The 27,832-nt window shown below is 37.6% G+C and overlaps 1 protein-coding gene across 1 annotated transcript in view; it reads right to left on the bottom strand.

Annotated features, from left to right (window-relative positions):
* Positions 1-27,832, bottom strand: part of slit3 (slit homolog 3 (Drosophila)) — a 244,166-nt gene that overhangs the window by 71,407 nt on the left and 144,927 nt on the right. Inside the window, exon 6 of the mRNA XM_072395321.1 lies at positions 25,238-25,309. Coding sequence (XP_072251422.1) covers positions 25,238-25,309 — 72 coding nt within the window. The remainder of the gene's footprint in view (positions 1-25,237; positions 25,310-27,832) is intronic.

The following is a 27,832-nucleotide window of genomic DNA, read 5'->3' as shown; positions in this document are numbered from 1 at the left end:
TTTTCATATGTAGACATGAAGACAGAAATGAGAGCTGGGGACAAAACTGGAAAAACACGAAAGCCACTCACATGTGGATATCACTGATGGACTCAAACAAGCTGGTAACACTGCGTACATTAAACATTCATGAGGCAGTGCGGATGTAGGAACACATACAGGTTCCTCATTAACAAAACATGGAAAAAAACCCCACAGACTTACGACTCCCTCCATGTGTACATTAACAATGTGAACGTGTATTGTATTCTTTAAATGCATCGTATTCTGTCAGAAATTGCTGATATCCACTGAAAACATGATTTCAATTGTTCCTGATGAAAGGAGAACTCAGAAATATGTTTAACGGTAGGAAAGTTCTTCTGGTAACATCTACAAACCAAAATTAAAAAAAGTAAAAGCTATAAATCTGTAAACATTGGAGTGGAAAAGAAAATTTCCTTTTCTAAATAGATCTTTGTATTATTTATTTTTTTATAATGCATATAAACAGAACAGTAAGTTCAAGATTTATCTGAGTAGAAAAACCACATAATATATCAAATATAATGACCTATCATTACAACTTGTGAGACTGTTCCAATGGCTTGAACTCAGATTTTCAGAGGGAAAAGGAAATACTGATAACATGAAACTAAAAGAGAGATCAATGTCACATTGGAAATCCAGGGATTTTTTAAATGTACACAGCAATCTTAATAACTTTGGTGACTTGTTGAATCCAGTATCTACACAAGCCAGCATAGCCCTTTTTCTTCTTCTTTTTTTTCTCCAAGTTTTGCAGATCATTAATTTTACTGAATAGAAAATAAGGCTAGTTTACTTTACATATCACCCGAAACCTTGTGTATTCAAAGAGTTATTGTTTCAGAAAGAATGAAGACTGAAACCAGTTCATTTTTCATATTTGACAGTATGTTTTTAATTCTTTCAGACAAGGACAAAGCCAGATTTCTCCTTGAGAAATGGACCTAATTCAAGATGAAAGGATTTTTCACAGCATCTGCAATATGTTTGTGCCTAAACATACAGTGTAACCGCGGAATGATTTCACCCACAAAAATCAAGGATGGTTTATTTTACATACAGTATTGTCGTCACAACTTAAAATAGGTCCATTACTGGGGGTTTGCTGTGTTTTCACTAACACCCACTCAGCCCTTAAATAGACTGTTTTTGCTCACTCTGTTGATGTTACATTTCTTTCTCTTTAATTCTGTCTCCTTCCGATTCTCTTTCTACATTCTCTTGCCTGCCAGTATAGCCTCAGTGGCCTTGGTAGAAGGATAAAGTTTCACACTCACTCTTTCAAACACACACTCACATCAGCAGCGCTGCTATGGTCAGCCCTGTCAGGGGTGATTCCACCCAGTATATATAATTTAATTGTGGAATAACAATAATTTCCCTCTGCAATTTCCCTGTCAGTTATTCTCCCACTCATTCTGTTCAGACCCCCTCCACATTGCTCTGCCTTAATAAAGTAGTGACTGGACTGATTTTGGCCAAGGTAAACACTAAAAACACAATTTAGAGGTTCAGAACTATGTTTTATATTGTGGTTATTTTCTCCATCTTATTTTACACGCCTCCGGCGCTCAAGAGACTCTTACAAAAAAAAAAACTGCATTTTAGTTAAGAGAAGATTCTTTGTAGGAAGTTTGCTGTTTATTGCTGACAACATAGCAAGGACCCAGAAAGCAATTATGAAGTCAGAGTTGAATAAACTGTTTATTTAACAACATTAAAATCAATTAGCTTGAAGGACAATGCCACAGTGCCGTACACCTGTGAATGTTTGAGCATTTCCTTTAGTGCTTTGGTTTAATGGTAAAAAGTATTTGATTAGTCAAGACAGAAAATCCCCGCTGAGTTTGGACTGGCTTGCAGCCATGGCAGATATGAACAAATCGCACCACAAAAACACACAGTGCAAAGTGGAACAATGGCTGCGCAATCAAAGGTTAATTTAAACATTTTTTACAACTTACGGCGTGATACCTAGTAAGGAGAATGCTTTATAGTATTAGCTTTCTGGGTTGCAGCTGTTTCCAAAGTGATGTTATGATTGTAAAAGGAGAACTTTGGATTTTCACTGTTTCACTGTATTTATAGCTTTTTATGAAAAGTGATTGTAGTTGATGTTCTTTGCATAATAAAGCTGTAAAAGATAATCATTCATATCATTTATAGGTTAATTAACTTACAAAACGTGTGTGTAGTCTTTTAAGATAGGGTGTTATGTTAACATACTCTTTCCTCTAAAATTATACATGTTGTTAATCTATTGTAACTGTTTTTAAGGCATATGACTACAGACTCTTCATGATAAATAAAGTGCCCCATGATCTGCTGAAATAAATGTGAGGGTGGTGAAATATATTTTGGATAATGTATTTTCTATTTCAAGAAAAAAAAAATTGGGATTTAGAGAATTACTGAGGAGGAGGATCAAAAACTATGGTGATTTAGAAAAGTCAGACCCAGACATGAACTGATAGTCAAAGCTGAGTGAGCGAACAACAAGTTAGCGGAGGATGAGTGCTCATGTAGCATCCTGGCTTAATATGTAGGTGCAATATAAATGGAGTATAAGTGCATATACTTAATGCACTTAGTCTGAATGAGCTAAACTAGTTAACTCGCAAAAAAAAATCACACGCCTGTTGCTACCTCTTAATTCTCATTACAGTATTTTTGAGTGAATAGTACACTGCAAAAAACATGCATTCTAATTTATTTTACAGATTTTTCCTGATTTTTTTTGAATGCACAAAAATATCAATAAATCTATCAATATAGACTTTCATCTGATATTTAATGTAATGTTAATCAGCATGAAAACCCTACAATTATGAATATTTCAACAAATTTCTTTCTTTTATGTCTCTTTTTTTTAGAGAATTGAGTTTATCTCACATATAAAGGCTTAAAATACGTTGGTAGGGGCAGAGACTTTAACTAAGGCCAGTTTCATGCTGGTTAGTACAAATACGGCTGGGCTTTGGTTTAGTTGAATGGGAACTTTGTTGTGGTTTAAGAGGTTTGAATGGCTGAAAACAGTGTTAAATTTAATTAACAATCGGCAAACATGACTGAGGCTCATGTGAGAAACAATGGCACTCAGTCAGAGTGTTTGTGGGTAAGTGTTTGGCTCGTTCAGTGATCCACTGCATACCATAAGGACTGGAACTGAAGCAACAACAGTGTTGCTGTAAAATGTGACTGAGAGCTGCTGTTAGTTTCTATAAGCTCTTCCTCTGTCAAAGTAGTGGTATGAGGAAATAAAGTGAGATGCAATAATATCTCGATTTATAGTTATAGTCCCCTTTTACAACAAGTTACTGGGGTTACTGGGGTATATATATATATATATATATATAAAAAGTAATAACATCTTTTAGACTGGTTATGAATATTTGATCAGTTTTTAAACGTATCTAAGGAATTTATCAATATCTATAGGTCATTAAAATGTTCTGAATAAAAGTTAAAAACTATACACTTTTTATGGGTAATTTTTCATTCTTTTCTGTCAGTTTTCTAGAATTTTCTAGTTTTTTCTTTAACATCATTTCTTTTTATGTTTATTTGAATTGTTTCTGAACACAAAGTTAAAAAAAATCTATCAATATTGAACAATAAAGTAACAATTGATTCAAATTAATAGGAGCTGCATCGATTATGCAAAGTTATCAAAGTTTTGATGAAACATTTTCCTACCCCCATTTCTAAATATTTTGCTTAAAGTGTTGCTTCACTCTTAGTATGTTTTCAGTCCTGCATCTTAGTCATAAAATAAACTCAGATTTATTTTTTAGCAGCTGCCCTTGTAGACTAATTATTGCAGAAAATGCTATTAGAAAGAAACAGCTTTGTTTTGTCAGTCAAGGTAAAAGATGGCTCAAGGACTGGTCCTATGCTGGTTTTTGCCACTCACTATGATTCCATTACAAAATGCCTATTCAGCTTTGTTTTTTTTCTTTTTAATTTAAGACAGGCTGCACTGACCTCTGCAGTGGTATTACGAGATGGATCCAGGATCCCTGAATGAGAGTGTTTGTGTGTGTGTGTCTGATTGTAAATGGACACATGTTTGTATTTGCTCCTTTTAGGTGTATATTCTTGAGTCAGCATGTGTGCTTTAGATGCAGTAAACACAGTTGCAATAAAAATGCCTCTGGAGTCAGTGATGGAGGAGACTCTTTAGAGGCAGCCCACCACCGTGGCGCTATCAGTGCTGTTTAGGCTTGTGAGTTGGTGTGCACGTGTGTGTGGGTGGGGGGCAGAGAAAGAGGCTGATGTTATCACATGTGTCTTTGCCGCAGTCAACATCCAGAGGTCAAAACCTTACTCATCCATCTTTCCTCCATCGTGCACACATGCTCTCACACACAACATGTCAACACAGAAGGTTGCATTTTTAATATACTGCATTATATCAAACTATGACATACAACACATTCCTCTGATCATTCAGTTGTTGTGAAAGGTTGAGGTAACAGTTTTTCAATGAAAGATATTCTCCTTTGTGTATTACTTGTTGTATTAGTTATAAATATTACTTTGTAAGACAGTTGTTATTTGGAAAGCAATACTCTGAATTCTCACAAAACCCATCATGTTCAAAGGCATAGTCTCATTTCTGTGTCTCTAAGTGCTCTGTAATGTCAGTCATATATTAGAATGGTTTGACATGCTGACTATAAGATCAGAGTTCTGAGTAAAATGTTATTAACATCTGTTTATCTGGTTTGAGTATTTCGGACAACACCTAATGTGAAAACAAACTTGGGAATTTAAGATGCGAATCCATGAAATCACTAGCAAACCTGAACAGGTTTGAACATTTGTTTTTCAGTTTCTTCACTGTCATATTGACAAGTCTGGACTGCAAGCGTGAGAATCTTTATATGTATTAAAGTGAATTAGTCTCAATTATGCTCAATCAGCCTTAACAGACACAGATCGATACACTAGCAGAATGTCTGAATTACTACACCCACTAAAATACAACACCACATTATAACTTTATGGCTGTGATTACAACCAATATTGACTTTATGCTCAGTACGATTAGTCTCTCTTGTAATAACTAACATTAGTTTTACTCTGTGAAAAGAGAGGAGGGATGACTGAACTACCAAACGTGATCTAAAACTTATCTTGAAAGTGTTTTCTACCAGTGTATTAGGCATCTGAATTTGCAGTCTTCATTTTAACATCCAAATAACTTTCTCATAAAAAAATAATCTGAAGACAACATCTCAGCATTTCTCCTGCACGAGGAGTAACAAGGCAGAAGCAGAATCATTGACAATTGGAGGCTAACCTCACAGTAAGTGCAAAAACACCATAATTTATATACATTTTCTTGAATGGCCCTGGAATATTAGGCTTCACTTTGTCATTCATTGATGTTTAATTTTTGATGAAACCCCTCGGCAAACACCTGGTGCACTCGGGCTTACATTGCTTCAAAAGCTGAAATCAATACTACATTGTAAGAAACTGGAAGCACAACAGTGATTTTGTTTCCTTTCTTACAAGTGCATTGTTGATACTGTTAATCAAAATGCTCTAATAACTATATAATCTTCCAGCAGTCATTGATGGGATAAAATCAAGATTTCAGAGGCATTTTTTCTTGCAAGGGTTTTATGAAATTTGGGCTATCTGTCCTGAAGTGACAATCCATCTTAGTGTAGGAGCTGCAATGATCCTCTGACATCAATGTCTTGGAAAGATTGTCAGATGTCTTTATCGTTTTCAGTTGATCTAAATTATCTGAAATCCTTACATTTGATGACCAATCTAATTATTCTGGTTCAAGGTCTCGGCCCTCGAGCATTTAAAGTGTCCAATTCTAGCTTTCTTGAAGATCAGGGTGAACCTATGTAAGATTTAGCATTATATATATAACTTTAAAAAGCTTTAACATGGACATTTGTACCACTTTTTTTCAACTCTACTTCATCAAAGTATTTGCTGAAGCAGCATTGTCTGTTATCAATGACTAGTCAGCCCAAGTGAAATGCGAAGTGCTGATGCTGAGAATTTAAAGATTGTGGATAAGGTGGACACACAAAGCAAAATACAGTCTCATCCTGCTTCATATGGGACGATGTGTTAAAGTCCACAAGATACCTAAATAACTTTGAATGACTATGAATGGAGCTTCCACAGACCAAGTGAGTTAACATGACTAACTAAGCAAAATATCTGCCAGAGACTTCAAAAAGCAACTGGAAAGCAACATGATGATGCTTAATGATGGTGTGTTTAAAGTTTCTAATGACTATGTTACATGTCCTGTGAGTGTCAGTCGAGCAAATGCACTGAAATTAACTGCACATTTATGCAAGATGTAATGTGGAGGTGACAAGTAAAGGCAGAGTAGGAGCAAATGAGACTGGATATTCAATGTTATTCATTTGACACCAACTACATTGCTGCAGATTAATCTGATGTAATTTTGATATCAACTAAATACAAAACATTATTGCTTATTCCTTATTCATATATTATATGTTGTAAATATTAATGTTCTGTACAGTCTGAGTTTGTTATCAGTGGGATATCAGATGCCATATACATCAGCAAGTATGAGAGCAATAGACAACGAAGTCAGCTGTCTACATCCACACAAAGAGGAAAAGCAAGAATATCCTCAGTCTTTCATTTACATTGCAATAGGAATTATTTTAAAAAAGTTGATGTGGGAAAGAGATACTTTATGTAGTATTACAAACACTGAAGAAAAAAAAACAGAAATTAAATCTAAAATGTGGTCATACTTTATTTTTGTTTCATAAACCATTATGAGTAATGATCAATACTCACAAAGAAAATCTAAGGCTTTTAACACATCTCCCACATTCAACATATTATGAGTAAAAGTTTTTCTAACATTATCAAGATCAATCAACCTGTCTATCTTGTAAATTGAATCGTTATAAGGGATCCAAAGTGGAATTCCAGTTCTGTGACTAAATTAAATATTGATTGGTCAGATTAAATGCAAAATGTTATTTGTCAGAAAATAAAATGGGGTGAACCGCAAACTGGGTGGAAAGGTTAAATGTTAATTCTCATTCAAGACATGTATTAAACTGAGAGGCTATTACTAGCATTGCTTTTAGAGTTTGTAGAGACATTTGAATTCCTCCAGTGACTTGGAAAAAGTGACTTTTACAGTTTTTTATCATTTGTACTGCTGCTGAAACATAAAACTTCAAGAACTACAAACATGTTATGTGCACAAGTGAACTGTAACATGGCCCAAACTGAAACCTCAAAAAGCCAAGACTCCTGGATATTGCCATGCCAGGGCAAGAACTCATCTGACCCCTAACTCCCGTTATGACAATGTGGGTCATTTTTAGAAACTTTTGTATTAAATTGGACAAAGAAGACAGAACATGATCATAAGTGAGATTCTCAGTCAATTGTGCAGGCTAGCTATTTCTTGAGTGAACCCACTTTAAGACCTACATTAGCAATTACAGGAACAACACCATAAGGTCTATTCTCTTAGGTATCAATAGTTTCAGAATTGCTTACATAAAAAGTCTGAAATACCAGCTTTTTTGGATCATTTGAAATTTAGTAATGTGCTAAATGAAGATGCCGAATGAATGTAATTTATTAATTAGCCACACAAAAAACACACTTACCAAGATGCTCGTTATCAACATATTTATGTAACGTGCAGTGTGTTCTGCTGTAGTTGGTTTTATTAAGACCTGAGGTCTGACTGCAATTTTTTCAAGGAAAGCTTTCCCACACAGACATTGAAAAAGGGACAGCTAACTACGGGCATAAAAGGCTCATTGAGTTTTGTGAAGAGCCCTCAGCATCTTCACCAAGGCCTCATTACAGCTTCAGGAGAGAAGGCAAAAGGAAGCGCATGGACACTTCACTCCTTCAATCACACTTTGGCTTAGCTCCTTCATAGCTCACTCTTTGACTGAGGTGAGAGCTACAGCAACAAGGAGAGCCCCTGAAATGTGTGCAACTCAAAAAGAACACATTTTCATTTAACCTCTACCACTCTTTCTTTTCACTCCTTCATCACAGGAGAGGTACATATACAGATAAATGTGTGTGTGTGTGTGTGTATGCTTGCATACACGTTGGGGGTGGACAGCTGTATTCTGTCTCGCTGAGTCAGACAGCGAGACTCACCGACCCTTGAGGTAATCAGTCACCCAGAGTCACACAATGTTGCAGTCCTATGCAATGCTTCTGCACACGTAGGTGAATGTGTGTGTGTGTGCATCCAACGTTGCCTTTTGCATTTTCTTAAGGGATCTCAATGATGCTTTAGTGAAAAATTGGTGGTGAGGGCCAGAGCCACAGTGAAAGAGTGGGATATTGGAATGAATGCTTCTGGCCTTGAGAGTGTCTCTTTTGACCAGGAGATTTCAGCTTCAGAGATGAAGTGATTTTTGACCCTGAAGATTTTAACACTCAGCTCTAAAAGCACTTTGACGTCTGCAAACAGGCTTTAAGGGTCTTTAGGGGTATAGTTAAGAGCTTTTAGCAGTTGAATTGTCTCATATTTGAACTTTCCCACGGGGTTTTAGTGCCTTCTTTACTGCTCTTCACTGGCTGCCTGGTGTGAAATGGTGTATGTGTATTTCCTTTGTGTGTATCTGCCATGTATGTTAATGCAGCTGTGAAAAAGTACCTTTGTTTGCATATGTTATTGCTTGGATATTTATTTGTGTTTGAGTATGTGTGCAAAAAGGATCTTGTTTAATAAACTCTCAAGTATTTGAACAGCCAAAGTAAAGCAATTTACTCCACTCATCTCTGTGAAAATTGACATTTCTAGAGTGTTGCCATTGGAAATCACCCTGGGAAAGCTCAGCTGTTTGCAACCCTAGCTGAAAAGGTTGTCAGAGGTTTAGAAAATTGTCAGCAGAGTTTTTTTTTTCTGCTTTCCAAATCATTACAAATGAGCATCTAACCAATTACTTTGCATCTGATGTGTGACATGCATTTATTTTTATACATGACACTTGGATATTTAGAAATCTAGTCTTATTTTTTATCTCACAAATAAAGGCAACAACAACAAAAAATTAATAAATCAAAACTTGGAATACTCAACTTGCTATCCTCATGAAATATCAAGGCTACATGAAGTACAGCAAAAAATTAAATCTGATTGTGGGGTCACAATTTAGAACTGCCCCTAAATCCACGTACTGATTAAGTTGAGTTTAATCAAATTCAGCATACAGCTAACCATCATAAGACAGCTCCATTTAGTTTGGTAGAAAGCTGTGGAAAAAAGGAAGATGAGGAGAAAGGGAAAAATGCAAGATTTTTGTTTTGGGGCTTTTGTTTATGCTTTTAGCTTATGCTTTTATCCAAAGCGACTCACCAATGAGGATATAACATTACAGCTAACATCAAAGCTAATAATAAGCTACAGAAGGAAAGTGTTTATCTGTAAGCACCTTGTTCTTTAGGGTGTTGCAGGGAACAGAAGTCAAAGAGGCTGAGTGCCCCCTGGACAGGTTGCCAGTTTTTTACAAAGCAGCTGTGTAAACTCTCAACCAATTAGGTCACAAATAACCAAGAATGCAAACAAACATGAACATAGAAAACTCAAGCTGATCAGTAGCCACAAACCCAGAACCTACTTGCATTGAAGTGACAATGCTAACCACTGCACCACCTTATAGCTTTCTAAAAGGTAAATCTTGATAATCATGGGACATAGGAGAAAGAAAAAATCTTATAATACAGGAGTGACGAATATAGACATAAAGACATATGGACAGAAATACCCCCGATGAGACCATTACACCCTAAACTAGTACAAATGAGATTGCAGATGCTTCTCTTCATTGACTCCTATCCTCCCATCTTTTCTAAATTGTCTATTGGCGCTGCTTGATTTCCATCTGAAATAACCTATCCCTCTCTCTGCTCCTTTCTCTCATCAACATCTATCCTCCTCTTTCCTGTCCTGCCACCCAGTGGGATGTGATTAATTGTACTTGGGTAAGGCTATTGGCATCAAGGTATTCGAATATCTGACACTAGTCCCATCTCTGCTTTCATCGGTCGGATTTTTCCTTGGTCGCTTCTTCCGTGTCTGATGTCTGCTATTGTCTTAATGTTTTAACTTCTTGGACGTTTAAAGTTGTTAACACCCCCTCCCACTGTAATGCCGTCTTCCTCCCTTTACCATGAGATCTTGATGTTGCATCACCAGATGCAACATATAAATTCTACAAGAAGGATCTCAGTTTACATAAAAATGTTAAGGAATAACAGCTAGATGAAGTAACAGAGTTTCAGAAGAGATAGCTTCTGAAATACCACCTTGTACCTCAGAAAGAGATAATAAATGCAGGGTCAAGTCTGTTCTAAGTCCAATAGTCCAACAGAGATGGTATTTTTCTTTTATAGAGTTTATATTCAAACCTTCTGTCACACAGAAAGCTGAGATTGTATAGCTTATCCAGTAAGATTATCATGCACATTTGCTATGGGATCATTTCTCTGCTGTAGCAGTTTTTGGCAGCTTATTCTGCTCTGACTTAAGTGCTATCTCAGTAAGTATTACACACAAATACATGGAAATCATTTTAAAAGTGAGTTCAGCACCAACCTGAGAGCTATTTAAAATAAACAGCAACCCTCTCTTCTTCAACTAATTCTACAAATAGCAACTTTAAAGATAATGAATAGTGCAAAAACTTTATACAGTACATAAACTAATTGTTGTGCTACAAATTATTAAAAAAAATGGAGAAACAAATTGTGTTTTTTAACATATAAATAAAAATCTAAACAAGCCAAATCATGTGTAACCCCATCTTGTTAAAGTAATAACCTTTGAATATACTGAACTGAATGTAGTTTATAGACTACATGTTCCATTCACCCCACGTCATGTGTCTGCAGGCTGTAAACAGTATGACCTTATTCCCAGTCCCTCCTCCCTCCTTTTTCAATATTTCTCTCACTTTGTATGTTCATTCGTTATTACATCCACCAACTTTAACATCACCTCTTTTCTCTGACTATACTTCATTTCTATCTTTTTAACTCCCATTATCTTTTTAACTCTGTCCCTCTATGTCTTTCTCCAAACCAACAAACTCAAGTGCCTCATAAACCCACTATTTTCATTCCAATGTAAAAATATCTCTTTCCAAAGGCCACTTTCCTTTTCTCCCTATCCCCTCAACCTGTCAACTTTTTTCAACTTTCCCTCCACCAACTACTTCTGTAGATCCCATTGTTCTGAAAACTGTTGCTATCATACACACTTTGTCACTCGCTTATTTTCCCCTTATCCATCACCCTGATATCAAATTTAATACAGCTCACTAAACTTTTACTTTTCTTGTTGCTACTGACCCTCTCATTTTCTCGTTTTGTTCCTTTCTTCCCTTGCTTCTGTCTTTCCCACACGGCCTCATCCCTCTCCTTCAGGTCAGACCCTCTGTCTTCGCCAAGGTGCTGGTTGTTGCCAGGGTGTGATGGCTCTGCTGAGCCCGCTGACTCAAAGGGAAGCCAAAAGGCCAGCCAAACCAAAATCACTGAACAGCAGAAAGCTGTAATGGTCTGTTCTCTCCTGACCCCTCCATGTACACACACACATGCATACAGGCACAAGTATGAACAGACATACAAACACACACAGTGAATACACATACAAGAAGATTGAATTGAACATGTAGTTCTAAAACATGGAGAAGCCTTGATAGCTTAAAACATGCATCTAATTAAGTTACTTTTGAAACATCTACAGCATGCACACTCGCACAAACCTACACACCATTCTTTGTATTATCAAACTTCAGGTACTCGAGAGGTATGTGTCATAGGCATCGATCCAGCGCCCACACGTCGCAGATATAAGACAGATCTGGAGGCAGGACGTAACCACAGAAATGCAATCATTACCAGGGGCGGCCAAACCTCACTGGAGATATTCTGACATGTAGGGCATACACACATAGTCATGCCCGTTGACATACACAAACACGTTTTTTTCTCCCCTGCTTCTCTCATTTTGTCAGTTGTATCAGTGGAGCTTTACTAACAACTGCTCTATTTGGCTTTGTTGTAAGTTCAAATTACACTTAAGGCTAAATCCCCCCCCCCCCCTCCCCACACACACACACACACATACAATATGGACAAAAGCCAGGGTCTTTCACCATACTCACATACATTTCTATTAGGGGAAACAGGCAGTGCTATCTGTTCTTTGTATTTCCTTACAATTGCAAAAGACAATAGATACCCAAGAGCATGAATTATTTAACTGGAGTCATGCTGTCTTGTTTGTTATCTTATCCTAGGGGATGGTTATTTGCTATGGTTGTATTCATTATGGTTGAAGATGTTTTTTTTTTTCTTAATTTCATTCTTATATCAAATGACTTACAGACAATGCAGAGCTAAAACTATGATATTGATTATTATTTTGTTAGTTAGAGTAACATTAAGATAATTTAGTATGTGTTATGTAATCTTCTCATGACAAACTAAAAAGCCTTTGTTAAAAGAAAACGAATTTACTCACTGTTGAACGAGGTGTTTCCCTTAAGAAACCTTAAAAAATAAAGTTAAGGTTGCCATTCTTTTGGCTTTTTTAAAAATGTGCTCTCGCATTGGAACCCATAAGCTACATCATGTCAGCCTTCTGTCAGGGTTGAACAATTCACATAAAGTCACAATAACAATGATTTAAATGAGTCATTACAGTGAAACTTTTTCATTACCATGTTGTGCTTTTATTTCTTAAATTGGATTATTTTTGCTTAAACCTATTTCAGTGAAAGAGGAAAAACTTCCTTTTTTCAATCTCAATGTGGCACTGAAATGTCAGATTAGCTCTCCTAGGGTGCATCCTTCTCATACTTTGCACACAGCTCTCCAATTGTAAGATGTGTTATTTGGCTGAATTTTTGGCAGTCATTGCATGTATGAAATGATTTTCTTATAAAGGCTCTGTTGGAAACATCATTAAAGAGTAATGCTAACACTCTGATTCCCATTCCACCACTTCCTCCTTATTTTCAAGCTCACAGTCATGTCAGTTTGGCATCCAATGAAAATAATGTACAAAACTGAGGAGTAAGGGAGGCCCACTGGATGTGAGGCCAAGATATCAAGAGCTCAGAGGGCAAAAATACAATTCACTGCCTCAAGCTTACAAGCTGGATAGATAAACTTTTAGCAGTTTTCCTTGCTTTTTTACTCCATTGATGCAAAAATAATATAAATATTTTTTTTGGCAGATTTACATTGGAAGTGAGAATTAGAAATCATATACAAAGTTTAATCTCTTGGCATCTTGATGAAAAGCAGAAAAACATGACTTCCTCCAGATTTGAACAAGCACACAAAAGTTATTGTGTTTGCTGCCTTTAAATGGAATTACATAAAACATGGAATTTAAAGTAAAAAGAAAAACAAGATATCAACCGGAAAATCTGATATTGGGTTGATCTGATATTGATTCTGAGTTCCCAATTGCCAAGGCAGCATTACTACATGTTGAAATTATCACGTAAACTACTGGTAAATAATGATCTCCTATTGGTCATCATCTATTGGGGGAAACCAAAAGAGTGTTGAAAGAGAAGGAGAGATATAAAAAAAGAGGTAAATGGACATGGACAAGTGTGCAAAGAGAGATGAAAGCTTTAAAAATTTTAAAAATTACTACACTTTATGCCTTCCAAAATTATAACCTTTTGAAAATCTTACCAAGCCCACATTTTGTACTAAGTGAAACTGTCATGTTGATAAGTACGTGGTTACAGGTTGGCATCTCACTGCATCAGTACTGCCCCTTTAGAGTGCAGGGAAAGTAAAACATTATTATATCATTATTTCTGAACGTTTATTAAGGCACTCTTAGACTTTGACATGTGGACAAACATCCTATTGTACATTTTCTTGTGAGACTGTGCTGTGTATGGAGACAGGCAGAAACAAGTCCTAAAACGAGAGAAAACCTGCGTTTCACCACAGATGAAGAGAAGAAAAAGACAAACATATGTGAGTGTTTCAGTCTGCATGTGTCTGAGAGAGGGAAAAGTGAAAGTCACCTTGTGGAGTTACAGTGCGCTAAGCAACTCTGTCCGTCTCCTCTTATGAATTATGACAGCTGCTGGTTGGCCAAAACCACTCTGCTACACACACACATACACACATTTCACTCTTCTCTGTCTCTTTCACTCTTTTCCTCATTCCCTATCACTCTCGTAGTGGTACAAACCCAACCAGAAAGTTGTGCTTTGAAAAGAGATCATAAAATATGCAGTTGTTTCAGTGCTCTTTAGAGTGCACCTCAGACCTGTGTATGTGTGATATGAATGTGGGCATGTCATGTAATGGCAGGCTCATCCTCTCTGCTCTATTGTTTTTCCCAGCTATGTTTCCGTTTCAATCCTTCAAATCATCTGTCTCCCACTTTGGGTGTCTTCTCTGTGCTGGTCACAGCTTCAGATTTCTCAGTTTCTCATGACATGTGACCTGGGCTCACATTTATAATTTTGGCTTATGGTCAGTTTTGATATTGAATATGACTTCACAAGAAAACAAAAAGAAGAATTTATGTTTAAAAAAACAACTCTTCTTTCTTTAATACCCTGTCAATAAAACTAAAGTTGGAGTAATTAAAACCCAATCCTTGTTTCAACTGTAGCATATTTACCCTTCAATGTTTTCAAGAATGCAAATGTCTGTGATTTTCTAAGTGTTTTGAGCTGACATAAATCTGTAAATTTGCCCAAATTTACAAAGTGGTTAACACTGTGCTGTAACTGTGCTTCTTGCTATCTCCACATAGTCAAACGGTGCATTTTAAGCAAAACCTATGACAGATGACAGTTAGGTACTTCCAGTAAATAGCTAGGTAAGTGAGAGCTATTGGCTCATAATACTTTAGTATGGGCCCCATGATGAGGGACACATATTGGCTTTTTCAGGGACTGAACAGGTATAGATTCTCTGACTTTGTTATGTTATAAATGGTATTGAGCCTGCACATGGAGGGAAGAAGTAAGTGGTTCAGAAATCCATAAAATATTAAGTACAAGCTCTATGACAAAGTCACATTCCATATTTGGGGATGTGATTAAGTAAAGATGCAAAATACAAGAGCTGTAATTAAGCACTGACTGCTGTGGAGCTGTTAATGTTAATGACAGGTTGCAGGGGTTTTGCTGTAATACTTCAGGTACGCATAACATTTAAATTTTATATTACTTTCAGGTCTCAAGATAAACAATTCCCTGAATATTCACATCTCAATATTGTTGAATTGGATAGAGAGCTTTTGGGAAAATTAAACCAATTCTATTCATATCTGAAAATGATCAAGTACTTATCATTTATTTTCATTAATCTTCGTGTCAGGAGAAAAAAATCTTGAGTCGAAAGATCAGTGGACAAAAACTGCATCTAATTCAGCTGGTTGAAAACCACGCAATGTGTAATTATTAATTAATCAGCTTCATATTAGCCTGAAATTACTGCTCAGCTCTACTCATGGATCTCTTAGTAACATACAGTGAACACCACCCATACGCAACCACATACAACCTCATCCTAAATTACGTGATTACGGGTGTCTATGCATATGCTTCCCTGTCAGAACCATTTGTAAATTTATGATTGTGTATGCATACATTTATTAAGACTCTTCTGCATGTTTTTCCCTCTGTGTGTGTGTCTGTGTGTTGAAGTGTGTGTGTGGATGGGTGCCCTTTCCCCAGCTCATTGGGATGCAAGGCGTGAGCCCATCGAGTGAGAGCTGTCCAGGCTAGCTTTGGAGTCATTAGTGTGCTCGTTAGTCCAGTTATGTTAAATCTAAATTACCATTCATCATCACATAGGGACCCATCATTTATTCTGATGTGGCCTGGCAGACACAAGCATTAACTGGATTAACTCATTCAAAGACACGCACACACTTGCTAAAACACAGTGGAATTCAAAATCAGGTGTTAGCTATTTGATAAGTGCTTTAAAATACATTGTGTATTATTGATTGAGACATTGCAGGGTATTAGAAATGATTGGTTTGCTCTTGTGAATGGAAACCATTTACAAAATGCACTCTTATGTGGACAAATGCAACTGAGCAGAGAATAATAAATCAAACGTTAAGATCCATTTTATGATTTTTAAACTGGGTGACCAATTTAAGAACATAATAGGCAGCTGCGTAGAAGTTAATAAAATTAGCTTATAGGTTGACAACTAGAATCTTAATGGTACAAAACCACTAACTGTTCTACAGTAGTTAATTAAGAACCACAAATTGTACATACTGGAATGAAAACAATCAAAGGCAGAAATTAATTCATGGTCAAAGTTGAGAGGAAACTAACTTCATGTTTTGGGGATAAAACAACATTTCTGTCTTATTCTGCATTCCTCATTGATTGAATCAATGGAATACTATAAGGTGGAGGAAGGGTGGCATGCATTCAGTTCTGGCACTTGGCGGTAAATTAGCTCTTGCAGAGTAAAACCACACACATGATGGCACACATAGCCATTAACCCCTGCAGAAGGAATGCCTACCATCTGCGCTGACGTGATTGCAAAGACGAGGCCCTCTTGGGAATCAGACCGAAGTGGATCAAGCTGCTCCTCTGCCAAATATAAAGACTGTGTTTATCACATAATTACATTTCCACTCTGCTGTGTTTATTGGCCTTACAAGTTTGAGTGCATACAGCTTTGATTTCACTTTTTTGTGAACGTCTCTCTCAGTCAAAGTATCAGGTGGAAAGCTGAGTTTAATGATCACAGTACTCTCTTCAGTCATGTATTGAAGAAAATTTATGTTCCACTTTCCTGTGACTTTGACTATCAAAACATAAAAGGGTAATATTAGTAGGATGTTTATTAGCTGTATGTCAAGACAAGACATATAAATAAAAAAAGGATGGAACATTTTTAACAGATACTCAAAGAATCAGTTTTATTATTGTTTCTATTAATCAGTAGATTCACTAGATTAAGATTGTAAAATTTGTTTATGCACTTTACCAACGTCAAACAGATGCCTTAAATAGCTTGCATTGAGATGAAAGGAACTGTCAAGCCTTTAAGATTAATCTTATTGTTTAAAGTTACCCCTACAAAGCTCATTGTCGTGCACCAGTAACACTCACCAGGAATATAACTTGTTTAGAATTATTGTGCAGCACTAATTGATTGTGATAGATATTTAATGACTAATATGATAAGGCCACCCCAGCACGCAATCTGTTCAGGATAAAAAGTGAAATGATAAAGAGCCAAGTGTGAGTCTGTTTCTGTGATCACAGGTGATGGAGACAAGATTTCAGAGGCTGTTTTGGAGAAGGATTTTGAAAAATACTTGTTGTGCCCACCAAAACAATTGCTGTTTCTATACAACTTGATCAAAGCGACGCTTTCCATCCGGGGCATCATACAGCATGAGTATGGGTGTCAATAAATGAGCTTTTCTTGTACAACAAATAGTAAATCCAGATTTAACAACATGAGCTGAAAGGGCTGTTTGCAGTACAAGAGGTGCTGTCTGCTACATATTGTTTTACTGATGTGATCTTTTCACAGACTTAAGTCAGAGATGGGGACTCGAGTCGCATGACTCACCTTGAGTCGCATTTAAGTCGCACAAACAAGGACTTGAGACTTGACTTGGACTCGAACACAACAACTTGAGACTTGGAAAAAATGACTTTCGGACATATCTGATATAAGTAACCAAACCCATAATAGAAACCATAAAAGAAGTTTAACATCAGGTCTGGTTGAAAAGTTTTTTTTTACTTTGCAAGATTTGTAACTGAGTGAAATTAGCCATAAGCCTTTAAGTGGCAGCCATGAGATGAGACTCTTCTAATGCTACATAAAGGAGCTTCAATGCTTAATTTACTATCTTTTTTAGGATAGGAGCATTGGATCATCCTATATGAAAGGAATCCCATAATTTCTTGTGGCCACACCCTCACTATATGTTCATAGTCATGCTAACTGTGATTCATGTAGAGGGCAGAAGGACAGAAGTGTGAGCAGCCTGTGAAAATATCTTTCACTGTTGCAGATTTTTCTTTACTTTTTGGAATGATCAACCTTGGAATTGAAGCCTAAAAACGACTTCACCTTTGTCCACATGTAGGTGACTGACCTTTCAGGCATAAGTCCACAATCAGTATTTCAGGAGCCTGAGTGTTCTACGCTGTATCTTAGCTGTTCCTATGACTGAGACCCTGTTTCTCTAGACAGAAACCACAATCTGTAGAGAGGAATCTGCCAGAGGTACTAGTCCAGGGGTCATTTCTTCTGCAGTTTGTCGAAACACCACAATGCTCGGATTGCCAACCATCACCCGTTTATCAGTCTGGACCTGGAAGTGTGACAGATTCCATAGATCCTGATAAGGGCATACCTCCAACCACCTCAGAAGTAACACAGAGGAAAAGAAGAATTATGGTTTTTCTTGACAACAAATTGCTCCACTCTGGTCTCTATGGAGCAACGCTTTTGTGGATCCCTATTGAATTGGAAATTGTGAGGCCATGACTGCACTATATAGAAGGAGTGATTCAATTCCACTTTGGTTGCCGTTTATGTATCCTTTGCTTTCGTGGCCAGTCACTAAAATCAACCATACTGTTTAAAATGTAGTCTAAAATTATAGCTGTTCGTGTAGCTTAGATATTCATACATGTTTTTAATCCAAATTCTAGATCTGAAATGGGATACAAACTTCTGTCTCATGTATGAAAGCCACAAGGGCTTCATTCACCCCCTTTCCTTGACTTTCCCTGTCTCCACAAAAAAGGCACACTAACACATTAATTGTGCTCCGGGGAATTCTACTACATGAATCTATCACTGTCTCAGAGATACTGGGCTGATCGTTCATACCTTTCAGAAGGATCTCCCTGCAGAGCAGACACCACGTTAAAGGGCAACCTTGACGCTTGATGTCCAGACATACTGCATGAGATTTTTTTTCTTCATTCCCCACCTAGTGTGTTGCCTTGAGTTATATTAAATGGCAAGAAATTGACACTTAAAAACAGCGAATGCAATATGTTTACTTCAGGTTTAAAAAAGACTTAGTCCTCTAATTTTCAGGCAGTGAAAGCTTACCTAAAACCACCAAAGCGTGCTAATTATACTATTTCTCTTTTTTTACTTTGGAAGTGTTAGAGTCTGTCTTTATTATACAGCAGTGGAAAGTGGCTGGATGGGTGTTGGCAAGAAATTGAGATGACCTGCATCTGAGATGAAGTTGAACTCAAAGCCATTACAATAGTGTACAAGATCAACGATCTATCATGAGCCATTTACAGGCTTCTGTTCAAACACATATAATCTAATGTTGGACAGGAGACAATTAAACCTTACGATGTCTTTAAATCATTGGGTACAGATTCTATCTGTTCTAATTGTGCAACATAGACAATTATTGCTGTTTTTGAGGTTTTAGCTCGTTTACTTGTTCACAGGGGTGACTTCATTTTGCACCGTTTAGTTTGACAACTAAAAATGCTGGCATACATATAAAACATCAACTTTCAGCTTCAATAGAGTAATGTCTGCTTTTTAAACCAAGGCTTTAAAGACCAGAAAATCAACACACCAGCAACCTGGATGGGTTCTCCACCCTCACTTTGAGAAACATTGTTCTGAGTCTATCTGACAGCCCTGGTGGTCTGGAAACAACAAAGGGCCAAATTGAGTCAGTCAGTCAGACATTTGTTCCATCAATAATTAATACCCTCTGCTCTCCTCACTCTGATCCTTTCAATCTATTTTCTATCACAGTTCTTTTTCATTTTTTTACCCTCTAATGCCACATCAGTGTTTCTTCCATCTCTTCTGTATCCCATTTCATCTCCATCTCACTCTGATGTCTTTTGTACCTTTGTTTCCTACATCTCTTGTCTTGTCTTGTTTTCTAACTCCAACAAACAGGCTCGTTTTGTCACCCTGCTTTGTTTGCCCTTGTTTGTATTTGTCCTGTATCAGTTTTACTGTGTCTATCTGTGCCTCTGATGTCTTCCTTATGTCCCATTTTTCGCTCTTAGCCTTTTATCCTTTCTTTTGTCCACATTTATATCTATCTGTTCCCTCCAACTGCCTCCATATTTGGTTTCTCTCATCCTCTGTATCCCTTGGTTTCTCCCTCCCTCTCTCCTCAGGTCCAACGGTGGATAAATAAATAATGTGCAGGAAACTGGCAGTCTTTACAACACCAATATCATACGCCTTACTTTCTTTTCTTTCTTTCAAATTCCTCCTTCTGCCTTTCTCCATTTTGGAAACACCCCTTACCTCTGTTCCCCAAAATATATATTATTTATTTTCTCTCTTGGCAAAAAAAATAGATAAGATAGTAACCACAATCCCTTTGGGTCTAAATAAATCATGTCTTGCACTGCCTCACTTTTACAAAACCAATCCTCCACTTTCATTCTGGCAACCATGAAAGAGAGAACAGAGAGGAGGAAGTAAGAAAAAAAGACTATCTGAGGTTGCGTGAATAAAGGGAGAGGAAATGCTCAATGTAAAAGTTCCATATCACTCTGTCTTCCTAAACCTCTTCAGGAAGCAAAAATCCTCTGAAAGAGAGATTCCATCCTGTTTCCCAAACTTCATGGAAAGTGTTCACCTCTTACAAGACAGAAATTAGCCATTTGCCAAGCCTCCATGGATCACTCAGATTACCTTCAGGTGTTTACCTCGGTGCACTGCTATTGCATTTATAAGATTTTTCCTCATGATGCTTTGGGAAATCTTCATTTGGAAGTGTTGCATACATGTCGAAGTGCAGCAGAACAGGATATATTCAAAATTCTTATTGTTTTGTATTCTGTTGAATAGACAATGAAAAAAATAAAACCACATGAAGCTTTAACTATATATCCCTATCTTTAAATCTGAATTTCATAATAAACATTACTTTATATCTAACAAAGAGAAATTATTATAAACTCAAAATGTATCATTCTGTAGCAGGTCTTTTTTTCCTTTCCCTGACAAATTTGATCTTGTCAAATGTCCCACAATTTTAAAATGTTGTCTAATTTAAAAAACAAAAATCCCATCACTTGTCACCTATTTATTTCCAAAGAACAATTATAACAAGATTAATGAAACTAACAAACTAAAATCCATTTAGCATTTTTATAATGAGCTAAACGCCCAAATATTCAGCTTTGAATTGTCAAAGCTGCTCCTGTGAATCATATTAAGCTCAGATAAAGCCTAGTCTACCAAGAAACATTGACTAATTAAAAATGACATGATTAATTAAAGTGGAGATTCATTAGTGGCATACACACAGAGCTGTGCTTCTTTCAATTAGCATGAAGCATACACACATGTGACTGAGGCAGACAAAACACTTATACACCACTCAGATCCATTTGTCTGTAGCCTACATATAATGCCTAATACAATACTAGGGCTATTTCTGACAAAGGGTTATATATTCACATTGAACTGATCACCAATCCACACACTAACAGAAATCCCATGAAGCAATCACTGTCTCTCACTCATATACTGTACGTGCATAGACAGAAACACAAACCCAGGGATACAGGCAAGCAATCAACAGTGGCATACACACATAAACACGCAGATGTATATCCTGTCACAACAAAACATGTTTTACTTCAATGATTATTCTAAAATTTTCTTTAATTCTATCTATAAAACAAATATAAGCTGTCTGGAACTATGTCAACCCTACTAGTTACAAACTTAGGTGACATTTAAAAATAAGCATTGTGATGTCATATGTGACTCAGCAAAAATCAGTCTCACCAGAAAACCTGTCCACTCTAATTTGAGGCAACGTCATAATCTACGGTTGTAAACTGGGAGATGGTAACATAAAAAAGATTGAAACTGTTTTTTTAAAGGGCAAAGGTCATGTGAGATGAAGGTAATTGCAGTGCAACAAGATGAAAATTTGTAAGCTTTACCCGTGTTGATTTTGTAACTGTTAAGTATTTATTTTCTAACAGACAATCTACACTATTTCTATCTCTAATCAAGTGGATTTTAAAGCTCTCCCACCCATGTCCCACCCTTTATCATTCAAAGGTGAGAACGCAGTAGAAAAGTAAGGAATCCTGAGTGAGAGGAAAGTAGAAAAGTCCAATTACTGTTGAAAATTTTGTGCAGGGTGAGTCTCAAACCAGTGTTCTGTTGCACAAAGATTTTTAGTGTCACAAAAGGATTCAATTAGCACATCCTGTCATTGCCTCCTTTCTCCTCAAAAGAATTTGTGGCCCAGTAAACACCAGCGAGATGTGGAAAGTGGACGCAATCACATAGGAATTCATAGGACAGTTACGTGCTGACAAATCGAAACCTAAGCCGCATTGAATAGGGAAATCAAAATGAAAGCATCATTTTTCAGTTTTATTGCACACTGTGAACTAATCTCGGTTTCTCACATTCTTTTTTTTTAAATCACAAAACAAGAATAATCAAATAAATAAACAAAAAAAAAACTCTAAAAAGGTGAGAGCTGATGCTTCCCAAAGGTTTCCTCACCCTGAAGGTCTTTAACTCAAACTGGTCCTCTCAAAGACAGAAGAACAACATTATACTCACACGCAAACACACACACACACCTACCTGATGGTGCAATCACATGACCTCCAATCACTGCTATCTCTATCATCCCATTTTGTACTGCGGTCACGAAATCAGCCCCTAAGAACTGAACAGATGGGGCTGCGTCTGTGTTTGTGTGTCTGAATATGTGTGAATACATATACATCTGTGTGTACGTGTGTGAGTGTGTGTGATCAGATGCTGAAAATGAAGATCATTCCCGCGGCAGAATTGCATACAGTCATTCATGCCCTATACACATCACCAAAAACCCTTGCACGCGCAAACACACAAGCCCTGACACACACACCTGCCTTTATTAAAACGTCACATTCAGTGAATATACTGTGTGCTGTCATGCTGTCTACTGTGAATGGGAAAGGCTGTGTATTTACAGTGAACTGTAAATCCTGCCGAGCACTCAGCTGTCAGAGACTTATGAATTGCTAATATGTTGTATCTCGCACTGCTGATCCCCCTCTATCTGCCCCCTATCACTTTCATTGTGCGCTGAGCGAAAGGAGTGGGGAGGGAATTAAAAAAGCCAACTTTTGTAAAGGGAAATAAAACATGGAGATCAAAGATGTGTGACAGCTGGAATAAAAATCTACAATGCTGTGTGACATAAGATTTAAAAACAACACTTAGCATTTATTTCATTACCAATAGGAGTGGTGATTAGATGTGCTGGATGAGATCTACGGTTTAAGTTGCCTCTTATTTAACCATTACCTACTGTATTCTCTGCGATCTTTAATAACTATTCATCCACAGGTATTACGCAGCACCAGAACAACTACAGCAAGATACAAATCAAGATGAGACTGATCCTGTTAGGAAACTCTTTGGACAACCCTACACTGCAATACTTTAATTCTGATCATTTAGCTGCAAGTTCTTAAAGGGGAGGAAAAAATGTAGGTAGCAGAATAAGGTGGTAGTAATGAAGTAGGAATACGATTTTTCTTGTACCATTTTACATACAGCTCTTAAGAAAATGTGTATAAAATGGATTTTTTTCTCTAAAATATCAATATTTATTCAGAATTTTCTTGGTCATGCCCTCAGCACAACCTGCATCCATTTTATAAGTCTTTCCTTTTAACGGTCTGTTTAAATTGTGCCTCGCTACATTAGATCTTTATGTGATGAGGCAGATATTGTCAAGAAGTAGCTAATTAGAGAACTGTTCCTCATTTTTCTTCTGTTGAATAAAGTATTTGATTATTGCCAATGTGTTGAAAACTATAACAATCTACAACTTCCCGCTTCTGTGCACATTTGAGCACAGACAGTATTCATGTATTTACTTCTCCAGCTCTATCGGACCTCAACCATGTCTGCTTGTTGACATTTTCCATATATTATCCCTGTGCTGTGTAACAAAGGTTGAATGGACAGGCTGGTTCTCTTTTCTGGTCATATTCTTTAATTTCTTTTATGATCCCATCTTTTCCTCTGCTGTTTTCCCTTCTTTTCGCTTCTTCAGTATGTCTTCATGTTTCTTTTTATCTCTCTTTCATCCTGCCCGATTAGCTAAATAGTTTACATCTTATTAAACACAATCAGAAAAAAAAAACATTTTCACCTTTCAGAACCATGCAGCTAGATAGGAACACACTGCCAACAACACTGCAGACAAATGAATCAGTCTGGCATGTGCCAACCAGTGCAATAACCTTTGTTTGTAAACTTATTTCAAGCTCTGTTTTTCAGAAAATGGAAATCTTAGGGCACTGCAAGCTTTCGTTTTAGAAACAATAAATATTGGGGACTATATTTTCTTTAAAAACTCCCTTTTTCAGGGAACAAAGCACAGCATTTTTTTTTTCTTTGCATGAGCAAAATCCCACCACTCATGTTCATGCACATTACTGCACACGCACACACATTCAGGTGTGGGAAAAGTAGACACTTTTCACAGCACAGTCGCCAGTCACCATATCTGAGCATAGTGACATTCGAGCATCTCTAAATGTGAATGGATCAGATACGCATAAGCTCAACCAAATGCACACGCACATGTTCAATCACTCGCACAACTAGGAGCAAATGTGTGAAAACATTAACACATCCTGATATACAGGCGGGAATCGCCCACATGAAAATCCAAACCACAGCAAGTGGTAGATACACTGTTCTCACATTTATATTGGTTGTGTGGATGTGTATTGCAGTATTGGAAGTCAAAGACTTTACATTTACTGGTGAATGAACAGGTATGTTACGATTTATCCATAACAAGCAACTCCTACTACACATACATCTCATAACCTCATATAAGGTTATCACTAAGGACTATTTAAAACCAGAAACATATAAGTTAAAGCTTTGAAGACTTAGTGCAGATGTGTATACACAAAAGACAAAAGGATGGGGTGTAAAAGTATATTAAGATAAGAAATTAGGGATGACGCACAAGAAAGAGGAGAGGAGAAGAGAGGGAAGATTTAACAGGAAAAAGAAGCCTAAACAAAGATAATGAAATGAAGAGAGTGCAGGGCAGTGCTCTGCTTCACAGACAACATGTAAAAAAGGGGAGAAATGAAGAGAAGGAACTGATGAGAGGAGGAGGAGGAGCAGGATTTTCTCTACTTACAGAATCTCCAGATCGCGCAGCGCTCGGAAAGCTCCATCTTCGATGCAGCTGATGTGGTTGCTGTCCAGCTGCCTGCACAACACACACAAACACACCCGCAGACACACACACACACAGATGAGAGAGAGATGGGAGAGAGTCAGGCGCAAGTCTGCAAGGTCCGCTCAGCTGGGGGAGGGACTAAAACAAGAGGCGGCGGCGTGAGTGTGTGTAAGTGGGTATGTGTGCAAGGTGATACCCCAGCAGTGGGCTTAAAGTAGCAGGTAAGAAACACTGGCAGTAAATTTTACACACACACACACACACACACACTCACTGAAACACACTCTTAGGAAAACTAGTCCAAACGACAGCACGCAGGCAGAGGTGAAGCGTCTCACCTCAGAAGAGATGTGACCAGCCCAGAGGAGAAGAGGAGAGGAAAAGGAAAGTGCGAGAGAGAAGACCGGTGCGCTGAAGTGGCCTGCCTGCCGTCAGCCTATCACCTCCCTCCCCTGCCGCACGCCCGGCACACACTGGCCACCAGGAGAGAGAAGGCAGAGGGAGGTAGACACAGGGAAGAAGAGAGCGAGCGAGCCGTTGCCACTAAAGCCCACCCTGCTTGTCTGTTCTGTAAATATTAATTGCATTTCTCCTCTCCCATCCTCCTCCTCCTCTCCCTCCTCCCCATGTTCTCTTATATTCTTTTTTTCCTCTCTCTGTAGTGAAAGACAGAGTAATTTCATTACATTAGGCCAGCCAATCCATTAAGGGCCTTTTACCGGCTCTGTCACTGAAACAATTTCATTAAAAGGAAAGCCTCCGTAAATCAACCTACAGTCACGACTCTGTTTCTCGTTCCTGTTCTCCTTCCCCCTCCTCCCTTGGCTTGCTCAACGACTTGTTTGCTAGACTCCCAGATGCACCCTGTACCCCACTGCTATCCATCCTCTGCTTTTACTTTAATTTGCTAAGCTCTGGGTATTCAAACCCCCTCCCCATCCACCTCTCATGAACCCAACAACCCTGAACTTCCACTCCTCCCTCTTCACTTCCATTACTTCCATCCACCCATCTATCCATCTATCCATCTGTCCCTCCTTCCTCTCCTGCCGGAGTAAAATATCGCTGGTTCCTCTTTTCTAGAAACAACAGAACATGTATAATCTCTGAGTATCTCAGTCATGAATCCGTAGAGTCTCATCGTTTTCAAGCGAGAAAAAGAAGTGGCTGTTTCTCTCACCGTTTATGCTGTGGTTTTATAGCTATAAAACCATCATGTTTTACTAAAACCTAACCAGATTACTTGGGATCTCACATGGGACTCACAAAATTGAAAGTGCAGTGTCCATGGCAGAACTAATTAAAAAAATCCACAGCCAACCAACCTCAAATTGTGGGGTTATTTGCCAGTTGATGAAGCATATGCATTGTGCATGTTGCAATAAGACCAGATTTATCCAGACTTTGTAGAAATGTCAAGAGTGATCTTTTACTCTTGTGAATAGGTTGACCTTTTGCTTCTTCTTCTAGAGAAGGGCAGATGGATGAGATGCAAATGGACAAAGTGCATATATTTCAACATTTTCTTTGTTTTGTATCTCTTTTCAGAAAAATGAGTGACAGAAGGCCTGCTATAGATACTCACACACTCAAAGGATACACACAAGCAGAGACTCCCAGAATAAATAAGGGAGAAACATCCAAAGACAAACAAACCGACAGGATTGACACAGTCAGAGGTTTTGCAGTTACTGTCTACTCTCAAGAATATAAAAGTGCATTGTACTATCTTAATCTCTCTCTACACTTGATCCTTTCATTGTTAATCCCTTTTTCTTTGACTTCTGTCTTTTTGTTTCTTCCCTCATGTCTGAGCATTCACCTCCATTTTTCATGTCCTCACTACCTCTCCATTTATAATCCTTTTTCTCTAGTGTCCTCTCTCCTCATCTTTGATTCCCCTTCACCTTTTCTCTTCTCACACTCCATCTATCCATTGCTAATCCATTTCTATTCCTAGTTTTCTTTTATCAACCTTTTAAAATCTCTCTTTTTTCTATTGAGCCCTGGCGCCTGCTTCAAACACTGCAGCACCTGTTATGTCCGTCATGTCAGCTTTTAACCCTGAAGAAAGTTCTTCCCAAAGCAGAAGCTGGTGTGCTACGAAGGCAGGAAAAATTACATCAGAGCTTTAGAGGAACCATATTAGGTTTGTTTTTACGCTTGTGTGTTCACAGTGTGGGTGTAGGAATGAGTGTCTGCATTTTCAACAGAAAGGTGACCAAAGAAAGGCACCAACACAGTGATTTAAAGCAAGACAACTGTGGGAAACAGACATCGAAATGTTTAGAGTAAACCAACCAATGAAAACCAACACTGAAGACATAGATGCACTACTTTCACCAAACAGAGCAAACTGAGATTTTCTCTTTTTCTTTCTTTTTTTTGTGAATCATACTTTTAAAGCACTTGCTTCATGTCTGACTGATAAGCAGCAGCTGATTGTGGTTAACATTTGAAATTAACTTGGTTTGCACTCATGAGAGTAAACATCAAACCAACTCTATGAAACAGGTCAATCTTTCAATGCTCCAAATGTTTTTTTTTTTTTTA

Source organism: Leuresthes tenuis, unplaced genomic scaffold, assembly GCF_036924035.1.
Source record: "Leuresthes tenuis unplaced genomic scaffold, fLeuTen1.0.hap1 SCAF_11, whole genome shotgun sequence".
In the NCBI taxonomy this organism is placed as follows: Eukaryota; Metazoa; Chordata; class Actinopteri; order Atheriniformes; family Atherinopsidae; genus Leuresthes; species Leuresthes tenuis.
Note: the sequence above shows the minus strand (reverse complement) of the source record. Positions and strands in the feature narration are given on the sequence as shown.